Source organism: Oryctolagus cuniculus, chromosome 3 (genome assembly GCF_964237555.1).
Source record: "Oryctolagus cuniculus chromosome 3, mOryCun1.1, whole genome shotgun sequence".
In the NCBI taxonomy this organism is placed as follows: domain Eukaryota; kingdom Metazoa; phylum Chordata; class Mammalia; order Lagomorpha; family Leporidae; genus Oryctolagus; species Oryctolagus cuniculus.
In genome coordinates, this window is record NC_091434.1 from 182,328,754 (window position 1) to 182,343,527 (window position 14,774).

At 49.2% G+C, this 14,774-nt stretch overlaps 1 protein-coding gene across 3 annotated transcripts; it reads right to left on the minus strand.

Moving 5' to 3' along the window:
• Positions 1–522: 522 nt before the first annotated feature.
• Positions 523–12,935, minus strand: SSBP1 (single stranded DNA binding protein 1). Of its 3 annotated transcripts, none has more exons than XM_070069779.1 (7): positions 12,522–12,935; positions 10,952–11,006; positions 7,972–8,032; positions 6,249–6,389; positions 5,981–6,068; positions 2,560–2,648; positions 523–673 (listed from the first exon to the last, which is right to left on the minus strand). In XM_070069779.1, exons 2-7 carry the CDS (start codon positions 10,973–10,975, stop codon positions 630–632), a joined length of 447 nt encoding a protein of 148 aa, XP_069925880.1. In that variant the 5' UTR covers positions 10,976–11,006; positions 12,522–12,935; the 3' UTR covers positions 523–629.
• Between the last annotated feature and the right edge of the window lie 1,839 nt (positions 12,936–14,774).

Consider the following 14,774-nt stretch of genomic DNA (forward strand, 5'->3'; position numbering starts at 1 on the left):
ATCCAAAAACAAAAGAAGTGAAGAGGTAGGTTAGCCTGAGGCCACTTAGGTTAGACACTAACCACTGTACAGCTACTCCCTTCAATTTGGGATAAAGCTTAACATCCCATTGGGATCATTCATCTGTCAACATTTATTGGGCAGCTATTCTGAGGAAAGCACCGGTTAAGGTACAAGTTCACAGAGAAGGTTCAGTACTTGCCTTCAATGCTACAGGGAAAGAGATTAGAAAATCAATAATCACAACCACAGGGTAAAATGCCTGACATACAGTGACGCTCAATAAACACCGAGTGGGTGAATCAATACTGCATTACAAGCATGCACGAGTCAGGAGAACTTCCTAAGGACATGTATCCCTCTGCCATGACACCACAGATGCACATGTACCCTATTTCACATACCCATACAAAGAAACCACCCATAAAGGACAACTACAAATGCCGGATACATGTGAGCTACCTAGGTTTATGCTACAGAAAGGGGACAGGGAACGACAGCCAGGAAAAACATTATCACTCATTTTATACAAAACAGTGTTTTAATTCTTGTCCTTGGGGACTATAAAGACTATACATGATTTGGAAATGAGACTATACCAAACAACGGCCAAAGAAGAATCATCCGTTCTATGCCTTCTCTTTCGTCTGGTCACTCAGAAAGATAATGTTATCTGCAAAGAAGCAAGCAGAAGTATTATTTCCAGAACTCTTGCATGACCTCCTTTAATAATTCCCCTCATACTAATGCTAATTACTATCATACTATCACTAATTAATACTAATACTAATACTAATTTAGATGAATGTTCAAGTATTCCGCAAGTTTTGTTCCCTCATGAGAGCCGCATACAGTAGGCATAAATGGAGCTGCAAGCTTGGTTTTGGCTGCTTGTCCAACAATTAAGACACTATGGGAAGAGGAGATCGTTCTTGTTGTCCTTGGAAACAGTTCAGCTAAAGTCTTCTCAACGGCAGCCTCCCGCAGAACTGTCAGCAATGTGGATGCCTGCAATGCCCAGGCCGATGTCCTGACACCAGGCAGCACGGCCTCGCACAATCATTCCACACGCGGACGCCATGGAGGAAGGACAGGGCCCATAAACGGCCCTATTTGTAAAGGCAGATTTATCAGTTTTAAGTAAGTTTAAAAACTCACATAGAAGAACTTTCTTTTTTATGTTATAAAACAGTAACTTTTATATACCCATTTTTGGTATATACATTTTGGTATATATATTACAGAACAAGGATTTTTACCCAAAAAAATAGATATTGCTATTAAAATATTGTTCCAGAAATTTACCTAAGGACAAGCAAAGAGGTAAGTAGAACTACAAAGTAGTTAATAGATAATCTCTATTTGTTCATGACTGTACTCTTCCAAAAACAGTATTCTGGTGCAGAATGGTTACTAAGTACTGAAATTTACATCACTATGTATAAAGCCAAGAGTGCCATCCACTGGTGCCTATTTAAAGTTACACTATGATACCTAGGAAAGAAAAATCCTGTAAAACAGATCAACCAAGTTAAAGTCTGTTTCTTTCCATTCAAATGTATGTAGCTTTACTATCAGTCACAAACCTACAGTTAACTTGCCACACCAGTGAAAACTGTGACAAGAAAAAAATCAGACTGGTAGCAAATCTGAAATGCTTCTGTTTGGCTTGGTACATAAGACCCTAACAATCCCAACAAGCCAAAGTTTGCCTGCGAACTCGGTTTAGAGCGGAACATACACTAGGGTAGGAAATGATCTACATTAGTCTTCAAGGTCAATTAACTTCCAAAGAAATTCACCAGAAAGAAAGTGTATCATTTACAACAAATTATAATTTATCAACGTAGCAGGGTGAGTATAAGGCTAAAGGAGAAATAAAAAGAAAACAGTAATGACTGTATGTTTGCAATAATGTAGGAACACTTATTTATGAAGTAATCAAGGAACTTTAAACACTTTTATATTTGGAAAAATATAAGAATCATTTCATAAAATTAAATGTGGTAATAGCATATAGTTATATTTTTAAAAAGGTATCTCATCCTTCAGAGATACCTACCTGAATTTACCAGTGAAATGACATAGTATCTGGAACTCATTTCAAAATAATACAGGAGGAAGACTAGTGGTTGGGGGCATAAACGAACCAACACTGGCCACCAGCTGACAAATGATGAAGCTAAATGCTGGGAGCTCACCCATCTCTAATACCACTCACATCAGCGTAACTCTTATCTTGGCACACACTGCTCCCTCTGCTTAGGTCATTCAACAAGATACTGTAAGTTTTTCTGATTTTCAACAACAGGGATTCACACAGACATTTGATGTCATACTCTACTCCGAAGCTACTTATGCACTAAAATTGAGTATGAAGACGCTTTTCTACAAAAACACATTAAGGTCCAAATTTTTCGTAAACAGAAAAACCCGAGTCATAATTCTGATGAGCTGCCTTACAATCTTGACAGCATAGGGCAACAGGCTCAAAGTTACTCACAACACAGTCGAGCTTCAAAAGAAAGAGAAAGAAGTGAAGAACAGAAGGCGCCTTACCAGCGATGATGGTGGTTGCTTGTCGCCGCACGTTATTTTTATCCATGTATTCACCATAGTCTACCTTCCCTTCCACGTAAATTCGAGACCTGACATAAAGAAAATGTACTGTTGTCAGTGTGGAGATTCTATATGCTTGACAGAACAGAATCAGGTCAGGGCAGTAAGAAGTACACACTACAAAGGACATTTGTAATCATACCTCATTTTTGCTACCATTTCTCAAAATTCAGAATTAGAAGTACTGAAACAAGGGGCCAGCGCTGTGGTGCAGCAGGTTAACACCCTGGCCTGAAGCACCAGCATCCCACGTGGGCGCCAGTTCCAGCCAGCTGCTCCGCTTCCAATCCAGCTCTCTGCTATGGCCTGGGAAAGCAGTAGAAGATGGCCCAAGTCCTTGGGCCCTGCACCCACATCGGGGACCCGGAAGAAGCTCCTGGCTCCTGGTTTCAGATCGGCACAGCTCCAGCCGTTGCGGCCAACTGGGGAGTGAACCATCAGGTGGAAGACCTCTCTCTCTCTCTCTGCCTCTCCTCTCTCTGCCTCTCCTCTCTCTGTGTGTAACTCTCTCAAATAAATAAAATCTTAAAAAAAAAAAAAAGTACTGAAACAGAATGTATAAAGAAACTTGGCACATCTAGGTAAAAACGACAACTTTTCCACCTCTCAGTTGTTTTATTTATATATGTTTAAAAAGATGTTCAAAATCTTAAGCTAAAACTTAGAAAAGTAACCTTTAGGACCACAGAGTTGGAAGGACAACAAAGTAGAAATTTTAACTCTAAGAATGATTTCCAAAGTGTCAGTTTCCTTGACCTTCAATTTTGGAATCCCTAACAGATTTGATTTCATTCATTTACTGACTCCCTTCTAAACAGTGATGTTCATGATCTTATTCTCAAGTGACTTAATTAAAATTATAAATTAAAGTTTTCAGCTTATTGCTCAGAGCTAATTACCAGGCCTATTTCCAGACTAGTTAGAAAGCTGAACTACATGACAATTCTAACTACGACTTCAAAGGGTAGAAAATGGCCACAATGGCATCAATTTGCAGAGTCCACCAGTAGAGCACAATAAAGACAGACAAACTGGGCTGGTGCCACGGCTCACTAGGCTAATCCTCCGCCTGCGGCGCCGGCACCCCGGGTTCTAGTCCCGGTCGGGGCACCGGTTCTGACCCGGCTGCTCCTCTTCCAGTCCAGCTCTCTGCTGTGGCCCAAGTGTTTGGGCTCTGCACCCGCATGGGAGACCAGGAGGAAGCACCTGGCTCCTGGCTTCTGATCAGCGCGATGTGCCAGCCACAGCGGCCATTTTGGGGGTGAACCAACGGAAGGAAGACCTTTCTCTCTGTCTAACTCTGCCTGTCGGGGATGGGAGGGGAAGGGAGGGGAAGGGAGGGGAGGGGAAGGGAGGGGAAGGGAAAGGAGGGGAAGGGAGGGGAAGGGAAAGGAGGGGAAGGGAGGGGAAGGGAAAGGAGGGGAAGGGAGGGGAGGGGAGGGGAAGGGAGGGGAGGGGAAAGGAGGGGAAGGGAAAGGAGGGGAAGGGAGGGGAAGGGAAAGGAGGGGAAGGGAGGGGAAGGGAGGGGAAGGGAGGGGAGACAAGAGAAGACAAACTGGGCCAGTGTTGTGGTGCAACAGGTTAAGCTGCTGCCCCGGACAGTGACATCCCATATGAGTGCCAGTTTGAATCCTGGCTGCTCCACTTCTGATCCAGCTCCCTGCTAATGTGCTCCCAGAAAGCAGTGGTATCCCTGCCACACATGTGGGAGACCATGATGGTGTTCTGGGGTCCCCTAGTCATTGTAGCCATCTAGGGGTGAACCAGCAGATGTAAGATCTCACTCTCTCCTCCTCTGTCTTCGAAACTGCCTTTCAAAGAAATAAATTTTTATAAATCTTTAAAAAAATACAAACTAATGAAATGATCAGGTACTAAGAAAACATACAGATCAATCAATAGATTATACCAGTCTATCTCAAAAAGGTTCATGGAAAATGGAATTCAAATGTTTACTTTGGTGCATTTCTGAAATACATACATTAGTTTTTCATAATATGCATTTTCCAAAAATGAAGACCCCCTCATATACGAACATACTCATATGCAAAAGGTAATCGGGATATATCTGAAAAAACGTATGGAGATATTGAAAAGAAATAGAAATTTTAGTCATTGTGGAAATTATATTTAATGAACTGTTTGGATTTTTTTAAAGATTTATTTATTTATTTGAAAGGCAAGGCTACAGAGAGTAGAGGCAGAGAGAGAAAGATCTTCCATCTGCTGGTTCATTTCCCAAGTGGCTGCAATGGCTGGAGCTGGGCCAATGTGAATCCAGGAGCCAGGAGCTTCCCCTAGGTCTCCCACACAGGTTCAGGGGCCCAAGGACTTGGGCATCTTCTGCTTTCCCAAGCCATAGCAGAGAGTTGGACTGAAAGTGGAGCAGGGGGCAGGTGCTGTGGCGCAGCGAGTTAAGCCACCGCCTGCAGTGCCGGCATCCCATATGGTCGCCAGTTCCAGCTGCTCCACTTCTGATCCAGCTCTCTGCTATGCCCTGGGAAAGCAGTAGAAGATGGCCCAAGTCCTTGAACCCTGCACCCACATGGGAGACCCGGAAGAAGCTCCTGGCTCCAGATCAGCACAGCTCCGGACGTTGCAGCCAATTGGGGACTGAACCAGCAGATGGAATACCTCCCCCCTTGTGTGTGTGTGTGGGTGTGTGTGTGACTCTTTCAAATAAATAAATATTTTAAAAAAAAGAGAAAAGAAAATGGAGCAGTCGGGAGTGGAACTGGCGCCCACATGGGATACCTACGCTGTAGTCCGGGGCTTTAACCCACTACACCACAGCACCGGCCTTTGATTATTTCTACAAAATATCACAGTTCTAAATGTGTAACTATTAATGCAAGTGCTGTTAAACACACACTGTTGCCCTTCTAGGAGTCTGGAAAAGACACCTTTACTCATGAGCCATCCAAATATTCCCAAAGCGAACGAGCTCTACTATGGATTTTACCATAACTCAGCGTAGCAGGTTTCAAACATTCCAGATCCACTGATAAGGGCGCGACATGGAGGACAAGTTCCTGGTCAAGGAGGCACAGAACTCCGGAGACGCATGTGTTCTCCTTGCTCAAATGGTACTTAGCACACACGGCCTTCCTTCGTGCCTCACCTACTTCTATATGCACACAGGTTACTCAAACTAAATTACAACTTCTTGCCTTGTCTTATACATCTTTGAATCAGTCACACACACAGCAACAGGTCACGCGTTTGTTACTGTAAACTTAGTGTCCCTCTGAATATAACTGGCAGTGCTGAGGGACAAAGGAGTAGGCACACGGCCCTTGCTATGAGAACACTGGTATCAGTCCTTTCGATCGTTCAATCGCAAGGACTCCCTTCAACTTACCCCTTTTTCACATACTGATACGCCACATCTCTGAGGCCTGGCCGGAATACTGATATCCTGTGCCATGTTGTTTTTTGACTAACATCACCTAAATCACAAGAATAGGAGACATGGTCACAAATGCAGCAGGTGACATGCCGAGCAAAAACCAGTATCGTAATTTCTAAGAGGACAGACCTGTCCAAAAGTGGTTTATCTTTACTCAGATAACTGGCAACAATGTCTAGTCCCTGCTGATAAAATTAAGACCCCAGCCGTTTATACTCACCCATCTGGTATGTTTCATTATCCCCGGATCGCCACATCTCATTTGTTGCTAGGGAAAATATTGTGACTGGATTTTTTCCTTCCACCTGTCTCATGACAGGGTCCTGACCCACTCGCCCCAGTAACTGCACACGATTCAGAGCTGAAATGCAATGTGAAGATACAATGAGACTGAGGACCTGCTATGAACTAGCTATCCCCTGAAAATCCCTAAGCTCTAATGTGACATGGGGCCTTCAGGGGTGCTGAGTTTGGATGAGGTCCCGAGGGCCCTATGTTGGAATTGGTGTCTTGTAACAAGAGGAGGAGGCCAGGTTTTTCTCCATGTGAAGACACAGTAAGATATCAGGAAGAGAGCCCTGCCCAAGAGCCCAACGCTGACTCTCACGTCTTGGTCTTAGCCTCTAGAACTATGAGAAACAAACGTCTGCTATTTAAGCCACCCAGTTTATGGCATTTTGTTACAGCAGCTCATATTGCCTATTTAAGAAATTCACATTTGATGGGGCCGGTGTTGTGCTGTGGTGGGTTAAGCTGATGCCTGTGACACCAGAATCCCTTGAGTGATGGTTCGAGTCCCAGCTGCTCCACTTCCAATCCAGCTTCCTGTTAATGTACCTGGGAAGTGGCAAGTACTTGCGTCCCTGCCACCCACGTGGGAGACTAGGATGAAGTTCCTGGCTCCTGCCATCCGGCTTGCCCAGCCCCGATCATTAGTGATTCAGGGAGTAAAGGAACAGATGGAAGATCTTTGTCTTTCCCTCTCTCTGTCACTCTGCCTTTCAAATAAATCATAAAGAAAAAAAATCCATACCCGAGATTCAGAGAAACATCCAGAAAAGGAATAGCTACAAACACTACTTCAACTTTAACCTCTGTGTTAAGCAAAAGCCAGTTCTATAAAATCAGAAAAAATTCTATAAAATCAGAAATAAGTAAATGGGGTAAATAAATGGAGATTGGGAGGAAAAATGAGGGTTACCAAGAAAGGAGGAAACAGTCATAAGAAAGGAGCCCCACAAAACAAACTTATTATGTTATCTAAAATTTTCTAAGGTTTATTTATTTGAAAGTCAGAGTTACAGAGAAGATGGGGGAGAGAGAAATCTTCCATCTCCTGGTTCATACCTCAGATGACCACAAAAGCCAGGGCTGAAACAGGCTGAAGCCAGGAGTTCCACGTGGATCTCCCACATGGGTAGCAGGGTGCCAAACACTTGGGCCATCTTCCACTGCTTCCCCAGGCCATCCCAAGGAGCTGGATCGGAAGTAGAGCAGCTAGGACAAGAACCAGCACCTGTGTGGGATGCTGGCATCACAGGCAGCTACACGACAATGCCAGCCCCTATCTTAAATTATTTTTCACAATATCTTTTTTAACAATGTCTGTGAAACTATAACAACAAATATGAGCTCCAAAAATCTTTTTAAGACTATTGAAATATCTCTGTGCAACAATATTTTTCACAATCTCAGCCTCACATAACATAACCTGGAAAGATTCTAATATCAGAAATGGTTCAAGGAGAAGAATGAGCAGTGTCTGGCTAATGAGGAGAAAGGCCTCATTTATACTAGGACCTGCAGCCTACTGCAGCGAGGCCAAGACAAGCCAAAGACACGACGTCTAACACGATTAAACCAGAACACCTCTGCTCCAGCACACCTGAGAGCATAGCACATTACTAAAAGTAACATTTCAAACTTGGAAATTAGATACTTACATCTTTCAAGAACCAAACTGCTAGCTATTTCCGACTCATGTCTTACAAACTGACGAAGCACCTAGAAGAGAACACATGATCATCATGGCTTTAACTGTTTAGCAAAGGCAAACGCAAGTGAAGCCCTTCTGTTATTCATGCAGCATTCAGTCGGTAGTTCCCCTGGGCTCCAGAGGAGCAAAACCCTCCCCAAGTTCTCCCAGCACACAGTGCCTGGACAACCAGGAAAACGCTTTAGAAGTAGCCTACTGCAGAGGCCCAAAGGTACAAGAAGTATTAAGGAACAAGCACAAGAGATAATCTACCATTTTCTCTTGTTCCCTTTGTGGAACAAGGAACAAAGGAACAGTTTTCTCTTGCTCCGCTTCCAATTACGACATTTTTATATTTGCACACAAAAGGTAAAATCAAAATGGTACTAGCTTTACAATAGAGTATATGACAGTGCATTTAAACCACTGCGCTTAAGAACTGCTGCCAAGGATTAAAAAATACAGTTTTCATTAGCCCAAGACACAGGAAGAAGCAAGGACTACACACATTCAGTAGAACAGACAAGCTGCTATCTTATTCTAAACATAAACAGCTGATATCTTACTACTATATTTCAGTTATAGGAGACTTTAAAAATTAAGAAATTTAGATTTACCTAAGGTGTGTACACATTCAGTCCATCATTAGAACAATGTTAAACACATTCACTAACATAAAGAACAACGATCAAACAACTGTTAGAATATATAGAATAAATGCAAAGCCACTGCTTAAGCCTCCCTCTCAGTCATACGTGACAGAGAATGAGAAATGGGCTAAATTCCAAGGAAAACACATTCCTTATATTCATTACATAAACAACTTTTCCGACACAGATACCAAAGTCAGAGTCCCTATGGGTAAAACCTGCAGAGTCTAAGAGGCTCCCTTCCCCTGGTTGCTCCTTTTGAGCTCACAAGGAATTAGGGATACCTCAAATATGATTAACCCATTTCATCTAAAAATGAGTACTGGCTGGACTTGAGGCAAAGCAGGTTAAGCAACTTCCTGCAAGGCCGACATCCCAAATCTGAGTTCCAATTAAAGTCCTAGCTGCCCTACTTCCAGTCCAGCTACCCAACAATGAACCCAGGAAAGCAGCAGATGATGGTCCCAGTACTCGGGCCCTTGCCCCCCAACATGGGAGACTAGAAAGGAATTTGGATCCTGGCTTTGGTCTGGCCCAGGCCTGGCCATTGTGGCCATCTGGGAAGTAAACCAGCAGATGTCTCTCCCTCTCTCTGTCACTCTTTCAAATAAATAAATATTTTAAAAAATAAATAAATAAAAAAGAAGGGCCAGGGCTGTGATGTAGGTTAAGCCTCCACCTCTAGGGCTGGCACCCCATACTGGCACTGGTTCAAGACCCAGCAGCTTAACTTCCAATCCAATTCTCTGCTAATGTGCCTGAGAAAAGCAGTGGGAGATGGTCCAAGCGCTTGGTCCCTTGAACTCTTGTGGGAGACCTAGAAGCTCCTGGCTTGTGGCTTTGGCCTGGCCCAGCCCCAGCTGTTGTTTCCATTTTGGGAGGGAACCAGTGGATGGGAAGATCTTTCTCTGCCTTTCAAATACATACATAAATCTTTAAAAAAAGCAAAATGAGTAAAAGTGTTGAGTAACATATACTCTAGACAAGGCTATTGCAAAAAATTAAAGAGCCTCTGTATTGAGTTTAGCCCAGTAGAGTTCCATAATTATTTGATGGGGAATTCTGTGCTTTCAAAGGATCAATGAATAATAGTCTACCATAAATAAATGTGGTCCTTTCAGTACAAAGATGTGGCTGTCACGGCCTCATAATAACAGCACTTAATCAGCTATCATCACTAAGCAGCTGCTAAGTGCTGTATCTGTTAACAACTAATCCTCAGACTAAACCTAGAAGGGATATGAAATCACCCACTCTAAAGCTAAAGACACTGAAGTTCAGAGAGGGAAAGCCTGCCCGTGAGCTTGCAGGAAACAGCAGGAAGCCATGACTGGAAACCTGGCTGCCTGACACTGCGAGCTGTTTTCCCCCTGCCCTCTGCTGCCTCTTCAGGGACACTGCGTTCCAGAACTGTCAATACGAGGACACATATCTGCACTCAGAACTCAGAGCCAACCACTTCACCAGAGAAACGGTTACGCAGAGGCAGGAATACACAGCTGTTCTGGGCACTGCTGACTCCGTACAATGCTGTCATTCAACATGAGGGGTGAAGGATGGGTAAGAAAAAAGAAAAAAGATGCAGGTTATGGCATACTACAGAATCAAACTGTCACCAGTACCTGTGCCGTAATTTCAGAAACGTACTGATTTGTTCTAACAAGCCCAAGTTTGTAAGTCTCATAAAATAGAAAAGTCTTATTTTGTGCACATAAAAATCAAGGCCTATTAGAAAAACAAAACTAGGGCAAGCATTATTGAACCCGATACTTTTTACATTGAAGTGTTAACTCCTATTTGGAGCTAAGGACTTCGTAGTTGCACCACTACTGACAACAGTGACTTTCTGTGTTTCACGTTCAGCCCACGAGAGTGGGTGAGAAGTGGGTACAAGGTGACAACAATTCCACGGAAGGCGGGTTCTTCGTCAGGAGGTGCTGTGAGGGAGACCACGGGCCTGCAGTGTGGCCGGCACAGGCCGGCACAGGCTGGCCGCATGGCTGCTGACGGGGCCGGCGGTGCCGAGAGGGAAGTGGACACAGCGAGCGCCTCGCCCAGGGAGATGAGGGCGCATCGCTAAGGAGGACGGGTCGGGGCGGGACCCACCGCCCTCACAGGACGCCGGTCGCTGACGCGGGCGCAAGCACACGTCTTACACACGGATCCCCATATCGCGGACAGACTGCAACACCTGCGGCCAAGTCCCTCCGCGCCCCGTCAGGAGGGGACAGTGAGCTCCCGGGGCCTCCCCCAGCGCTGACAAGGACCATCTCCGCGCCGGGCGACGGCAGCGGCTACCTGTAACGCAGGCCTCCGAAACATGGCTGCTCTTCTCAGTCTACCTCTGCCGGTCCTGAAGGGAAAGAAGAGCGCGCATTACATCCCACGGCAAGGGCAAGGGCCGCGCCGCCCGGGGCGCCACCCCTGCCCGCACCCCGCGCTGCCTGTGCCCCATCCCTGCCCGCACCCCGCAACCGCGCCGCCCGGGACGCCACCCCTGCCCGTGCCCCATCCCTGCCCGGGGCGCCATCCCCCCCCCCCCCCGCGCTGCCCGTGCCCCATCCCTGCCCGCACTGCCCGGTGCTCCACCCCTGTCCCCGCCCCGCCCGGGGTGCCATCCCCGCCCGCACCCCGCCCCCGCGCGCCATCCCCGCCCCCACGCTGCCCGGTGCCCCATCCCTGCCCGCACCCCGCCCCCGCGCTGCCCGGCGCTCCACCCCTGCCCGCACCCCGCCCCCGCGCTGCCCGGTGCCCCATCCCTGCCCGGGACGCCACCCCTGCCCGGTGCCCCACCCCTGCCCGCACCCCGCAACCGCGCGCCATCCTCGCCCCCGCGCTGCCCGTGCCCCATCCCTGCCCGGGGCGCCATCCCTGCCCGGGGTGCCATCCCCCCCACCCCGCGCTGCCCGGCGCTCCACCCCTGTCCCCGCACTGTCCGGTGCTCCACCCCTGTCCCCGCGCCGCCCGGGGCGCCATCCCTGCCCGGTGCTCCACCCCTGTCCCCGCACTGCCTGGGGCGCCATCCCCGCCCCCCCCCCCCCCCCCGCGCGCTGCCCGGCGCTCCACCCCTTTCCCCGCGCCGCCACCCCTGCCGGGTGCCCCATCCCTGCCCGGGGCGCCATCCCTGACCGGGGCGCCATCCCCCCCACCCCGCACTGCCCAGTGCTCCACCCCTGTCCCCGCGCCGCCCGGGGCGCCACCCCTGCCGGGTGCCCCATCCCTGCCTGGTGCCCCAACCCTCCCCCCCACCCCGCGCTGCCCGGCGCTCCACCCCCCCCCCCTCCCGCGCTGCCCGGAGCCCCATCCCTGCCCGGTGCCCCATCCCCGCCTGCACCCCGCACCCGCGCGTCATCCCCGCCCGCACCCGCACCCCGCACCCGCGCGCCATCCCGCGCGTCCGGCAGCGCCCCCCCCCACTAACATACACACCTGCGAGTCTCTCTGAGCCCACTTAACTTCCTTTTCCTCCAACCCGTCCAAAAAGTGGTCAGTTCCACCTCAACCCGCGGGCTTCTCAAATCCCACTAACACGCGAGCTCGGGGCAGAGACGAGACCCCACCCACTCACTGCCGAGCCTCCCCAGCCCCGAGGCCGTCGCCCGTGCACAGCGAGACGCGACGGCTGCTGCTGTCATCAGACTCAAGTCCGGTCCATTCCCGTCAGCACAGGGCAAGGCGCCGCGGGGACCCCGGGCGCCCCACCACGGTGCCCGCGCGCTCTCCCGAGGGCTGCGCTCCCACCCAGCAACGCACGTGGGCTGGGAACACCCCGCACGCGCGTCCGCCCGCGCGGGAACAGCCAGACACGGACGCGGCCCCGCACCCGGCCCCGCACACGGCGCGCGTCCTCGCTTCCGCCCGCCCTCACCCGGCGCTCCAGCCGACGGCCTCCAGCCCTAGGATTACTTCCGGTGCACGCAGGAAGCTCTGCTCGCGAAAGAGGAAACAGGAAGTCACAGGCGTGCTCCGTGGAAATGGTGCCGGCCACAACCGCTGCAAACGCGTTTCCGGAACTCGGGCGTTCCGGGCGCTGGATCGACGCCGCCCGGTGGCGAGTTCGGCCGACTTCAAGTGTTTAATGCAATTGCGATAGCGTTCCCAGCACAACGCCAGGAGGCGGCGGAGAACGCGAATGCGAGCGTAGCCCCGCCCCGGCCTCCTAATGCTGCCGGGATGAGCCAGGGCCGAGGGCTGGCCACCTAGAGAAACCCGCGACGTTGCAGAACACGCAGAGGCCTGCAGTCCAGTCGTGGTCCCTTCGCGTTTCCGCTGAGAGCTGCCGTGTCTGACTTTCCGTGGCCAAGCGACAGTCAAATACTACAAATTGAGCTTAGTGACCTTAACATGCTGGTAGTTTGCTCATTGTGGGTTTTTTTTTTTTTTTTTTTTTTTTTTTTTTTTTTGACAGGCAGAGTGGACAGTGAGAGAGAGAGACAGAGAGAAAGGTCTTCCTTTGCCGTTGGTTCGCCCTCCCGGTGGCCGCCGCGGCCGGCGCACCGCGCTGATCCGATGGCAGGAGCCAGGTGCTTCTCCTGGTCTCCCATGGGGTGCAGGGCCCAAGCACTTGGGCCATCCTCCACTGCACTCCCTGGCCACAGCAGAGAGCTGGCCTGGAAGAGGGGCAACCGGGACAGAATCCAGCGCCCCGACCGGGACTAGAACCCGGGGTGCCGGTACCGCAGGTGGAGGATTAGCCTAGTGAGCTATGGCGGCGCCAGTGGCGCCGGCCAATAATGTGCATTTTCCAGCTTAGACTTCGTGGTTGACCTTTCACTCTACTGTAGAAGAAATGGCCTGGGTATGTGAGCTAGGGGGCTGGTAAGAGCTGAAAGGGTGTGTGAGAGAGGAGGATACTCCAGCACCACTAATTCTCTCTCCAATGCTCACAACAGCCAGGGCTGGAGCCGAGAGTGCAATTCGGATCTGCCACGTGGGTGGCAAGAACCCAGTTTCTTGAGCCATCATCACTACTTTTGCAGGGTCTGCACTGGCAGGAAGCTGGAGGCAGGAGCTAGAGCTCCTTGTCAAACCTAGACACTCCAGTATGGGCCAGGGGCATCTAACACCAAACGCTCACTCCACACTAAACTCATTTTAAAACTCGAATGACGTCCAGTAAACAGAAATAGCAGTAAACAAGAATGGGCTGTGGAGCCATATTACACTTAGTTGCATGGAAAAAATTGCTGTTCTGACAATTTATATGATTATTCAGTTTTTGGAAACCATCTTTAAAAGTGAAGGGAAGAGAAATAAGGTAGCAGAAAAGCTCTTAATCACTAAAAGATTACCTCAGTTAAGATGGCACAGCAGTAATGGGACACCCAGATCCCCTGTTGCTACACCTGCGTTTGAGTCCTGGCTCTACTCCAAGTCCGGCTTCCTGATGCTGTGCCCCCTTGGAAGGCATCAGGTAGTGGCTTAAGTGGTCGGGTCCGTGCCACACACTAGACCTGGATTGAAGGGCCAGCACCATGATGCAGTGGGTTAATCCTACGCCTGCAGTGCCGGCATCCCATATGGGGGCTGGTTCTGGTCTCAGCTGCTCCTCTTCCAATCCAGCTCTCTGCTGTGGCCTGGGAAAGCAGTGGAAGATGGCCCAAGTCCTTGGGCCCCTGTACCCTCGTGGGAGGCCGGGAGGAAGTTCCTGGCTCCTGGCTTTGGATCAGCATAGCTCCGGCCATTGTGGCCACTTGGGGAGTAAACCAGTGGACAGAAGACCTTTGTCTCTCCCTCTCACTGTAACTCTACCTCTCAAGTAAATAAATAAAATCTTAAAAAAAGACCTGGATTGAGTTCCCGTCTTCTGGTGTCAGTCCAATCCCAGTTGTGGCAAGCATTTGGGGAATACAACAGCAGATGAGATCTCACCCCCCTCCCCATCCCTTTTCAAAAAATAAAATTTGAAAGATGACAAAGAGGAATTAGAGTACTTTTATGACCAACATTTTTTATGGCAAAGCCTGACCACCACTTGCTTTGGCCCCTCTGAAGCTGCATTGCTGCCAGACATGTTACTGCTGACCTACTTGATTCTCACTCCAATTCACTCCCAGAGCATTTGCCAATATAAACTTTCAGTCTCTTGTTATGTATTACCAAGAAAAGTCTTTTACCCATG

Bases quoted from the DNA above. Each gene is read 5' to 3' on its own strand.
- SSBP1 (XM_070069779.1), bottom strand. From the start codon at position 10,975: ATGTTTCGGAGGCCTGCGTTACAG. The intron at 6,069-6,248 runs GTGAGTATAAAC...CTTGTGATTTAG, and splicing joins TAATGAAACATACCAGATGG to GTGATGTTAGTCAAAAAACA. The intron at 2,649-5,980 runs GTAAGTTGAAGG...TCTTTATGTCAG, and splicing joins TATCAGTATGTGAAAAAGGG to GTCTCGAATTTACGTGGAAG.